This window comes from Crocodylus porosus, unplaced genomic scaffold (genome assembly GCF_001723895.1).
Source record: "Crocodylus porosus isolate Cpor-Errol unplaced genomic scaffold, CroPor_comp1, whole genome shotgun sequence".
NCBI lineage: Eukaryota > Metazoa > Chordata > Crocodylia > Crocodylidae > Crocodylus > Crocodylus porosus.
The window spans coordinates 26334916-26337688 of NW_017728951.1; the positions used below are offsets into that span (position 1 = coordinate 26334916).

At 68.0% G+C, this 2773-nt stretch overlaps 1 protein-coding gene across 4 annotated transcripts in view; it reads right to left on the minus strand.

Annotated features, from left to right (window-relative positions):
- Positions 1-6: 6 nt before the first annotated feature.
- The window catches only part of MORN4 (MORN repeat containing 4), a 20120-nt gene continuing 17353 nt past the window's right edge, over positions 7-2773 (minus strand). For 3 of the 4 annotated variants that reach the window (XM_019556124.1, XM_019556126.1, XM_019556127.1), the window contains 4 exons: positions 1473-1575; positions 1233-1347; positions 493-602; positions 7-159 (listed from right to left, as the gene is read on the minus strand). In XM_019556124.1, the coding sequence (XP_019411669.1) occupies positions 11-159; positions 493-602; positions 1233-1347; positions 1473-1539 (441 nt within the window). In that variant the 5' untranslated portion in view covers positions 1540-1575 and the 3' untranslated portion in view covers positions 7-10. Of the gene's footprint in view, positions 160-492; positions 603-1232; positions 1348-1472; positions 1579-2773 lie in introns of all 4 variants that reach the window. The other variant, XM_019556125.1, reaches the window with a different exon arrangement.

Sequence of the window (2773 nt, forward strand, 5' to 3'; positions counted from 1 at the left end):
CAGGGGGCGGTCACACCATGAGGCCATGTGTGGACTTGGAGACGCTCTGGGCGCGCTGGATCACGGCCGGGCACTTCTCGCGCCGCAGCAGCTTGTTGTTCTCAAAGAAGCCCTCGTTGCGGGGCACCCCGTGGGAGCCGTCGGGGAACGTCAGGAGCCCTGGCGAGGGAAGGGTGGGCGTCACGGGACAGGGAGGGCACACGAGGGAGGCACGCGGGGGCAGGGGACAGCATGCACGGGGTGGCGTGGGGCGTGGGGGCACGCAGCTGGCGCGGGCCGGGGCAACTGGAGAGGTGGGGGCAGCATAGCAGGGCTGGGGGGCTGGGCCTGGGGTACGGGTAGCACGGTCTGGGGACCAGGGAGGGAGGGGCTGGGGTCAGGGGCAGGGGTTGGGACCAGGGCAGGGCGGCAGAGGATGGAGGCTGTGGTGGGCGCGAGCTGGGCCCTGGCTGGGTGGGGGCACTGGGCTGGGGTGGGGGCCCCGGCACTCACCGAAGCCCTCGACGCGGCCGCCCTTGAACTCGCCTTCAAAGGTCATGTTGTCGTAGCGTGTGAAGACGCCGACGCCGCTGAACTTCCCCTGCACGAACTCCCCCTCGTACCTGCAGCGTGGCCGGGCCAGGGGGGAGCTGTGTTAGCTCGGTCCCCCACCCCATGCCTGCTACTGCAAGGGCACGGCCTGGCACCAGCGCAGGCTGGTCCTGAGCTCCAGACGTGCGGGGCCTGCCTCTGCCCGCCCTGCCCAGAGGTGTGGCCATACTCACACCAGGCCCACGCATAAATATGCCTGCACACATGCACATCACCTACGCTTCCGTGCATATGCACACGGCTAGATACACCCATATGTGCGTGCATGCAAAAAGCATGCATTTACACTCACACACACACATTTACACACACAAATGTATTCGCAAATGCATTCACATAGATGCACTTGTGCACACGTGCTAACACTTACTCACATATTCACAAATGCATATGTACACTCTTACGCATGCCCACGTGCACAGACAAGCATGCTCATACCCACACGTGCGTGCACAAAGACCCCCCCCCGCACCTGCTCCGAGGACCCATGGCTGTGTCAGAATCCTTCCCCCCCTTCCCCTTGAGCTGCTGCTTGCCCCTGGAGCTGGGGGCTGCTCGGGGCCACCCCCCTGCTCCGCATCCCCAGCCCAGGGGCCAACCACAGCAGTGGGCACTGCTCAGCCCTGGGTCTCCCCACACACCGGGAGCCGTCAGCAAAGGTGAGCACCCCGCAGCCATGAAAGAGCCCGTTCTCGAAGTGGCCCAGGTAGGTGCTGCCGTCAACGAAGGTCAGCTGGCCCATGCCGTGCCGGCGGCCTGGCGGGTAAGAGCAGCCAGTCATCAGCACCCCTGACACCGGGGTGGGGCATGGGCCCCGGGGACACCAGACGGGGGGGCAGCTCCTGGCCTCCCTGCCTGAACCCCTGGCTGGGGAGACTGACCTTCCTTCCACTCGCCGTGGTACTCCTCCCCACTGGAGTAGGTGAAGGAGCCCTTGGTCAGCGTCATGGTCCTGGTGCCAGCTCCCGCGGGCGCCGGGCAAGGCTGCAAGGGAGGGCAGGTGAGTGCATGGCCATGGCCAGGGCGCACGGGCAGTGCTGAGCAGGCCGGCTGAGCCCCCAGCATTCCCCACACAGAGACTCTGGCAGCACCGATCTTGCCCCACATTGCCAGGGGCTGTCTCCTCTCCCCGAGCTGCCCACCTGACTCCAAGCCCCCTCCGTCTCCCTGGGGCTACCCGACCCCTCTGCTGGGACAGGTCCTGGGCACTGCCCGAGACCACGACACGGGCCAGGGGGCACCCGGAGCTGGCGTCTGCTTGAGCCCACTGCTGGTGCTGGCTGCAGCTGCCTGGCAGGACTGGCCCCTTGGCACACGGGTCCCAGCACTACAACCCTCCTCCGGGCAGCGCGTGGGGCCGAGCCCCGGCAGAGAAGCGTGGCTCCAGGGGCCATGGGCAGTGCTGGTGGAGGGGGGCTGCAGTGGGCGGGTGCATCTGCCAGGGCTGCAGGTGTGCCGGGGCCACGGTGTCAGGGTGGTGCCAGAGGCATGGGCATGAATGGGTCTGGTGGCACCAGAGCCTGGCACCCTCTGACCCACGCCTGAAACTCCAGCCACGCAGCTCAGGTTGCGGCCGCTGGGGGCAGGAGCCAGCAGCACCTCCATGAAACATGCATGGGGCCGGCTGGGTGAGCGGCACAGCCGGCACCCGTGACCCCAGCCACGCGGCTGTCACCAGGGCTGGGCTGGCTCTGCACTGTCCATGGTCCACCTGTGATGGAGCCCCATGTCGTGGACAGACCAGGATGGGGCGGGGGAGCAGGGGAGGGCCCTCGCCTGGGACCTGGGGGCACGAAGCTGGGGGGAGCAGGGCCGGGCTGCTGCAGAGCCCCTGGGATGGGACAAGGGACAGCAGAGCTTGCGGGAGGGTTGGCGGGGGTTCAACTCCACATGCACATGGGAGTGGCCAGTGGGGCAGAGCCCAGCCCGCACCAGCGCTGCCAGTGGGGAGCTCCCTCTCCCCTTGCCCGCAGCCAGCCTGCGGCAGCACAGCCAGAGCCCCGGGCGCCCCAGCCCCAGCATGCACCCCAAGCACACGGCCTGCTGCACCCTGAACCCCGTGCGCACGGCCCGCTGGATCCCGCACCCCACCTGCTGAGCCCTGGACCCCACCCCGCACCCGCGGCACCCCGCCCTGTGCCCGAGACGTGCTGCACCCTGCACTATGCATGCCGTCTGCTGC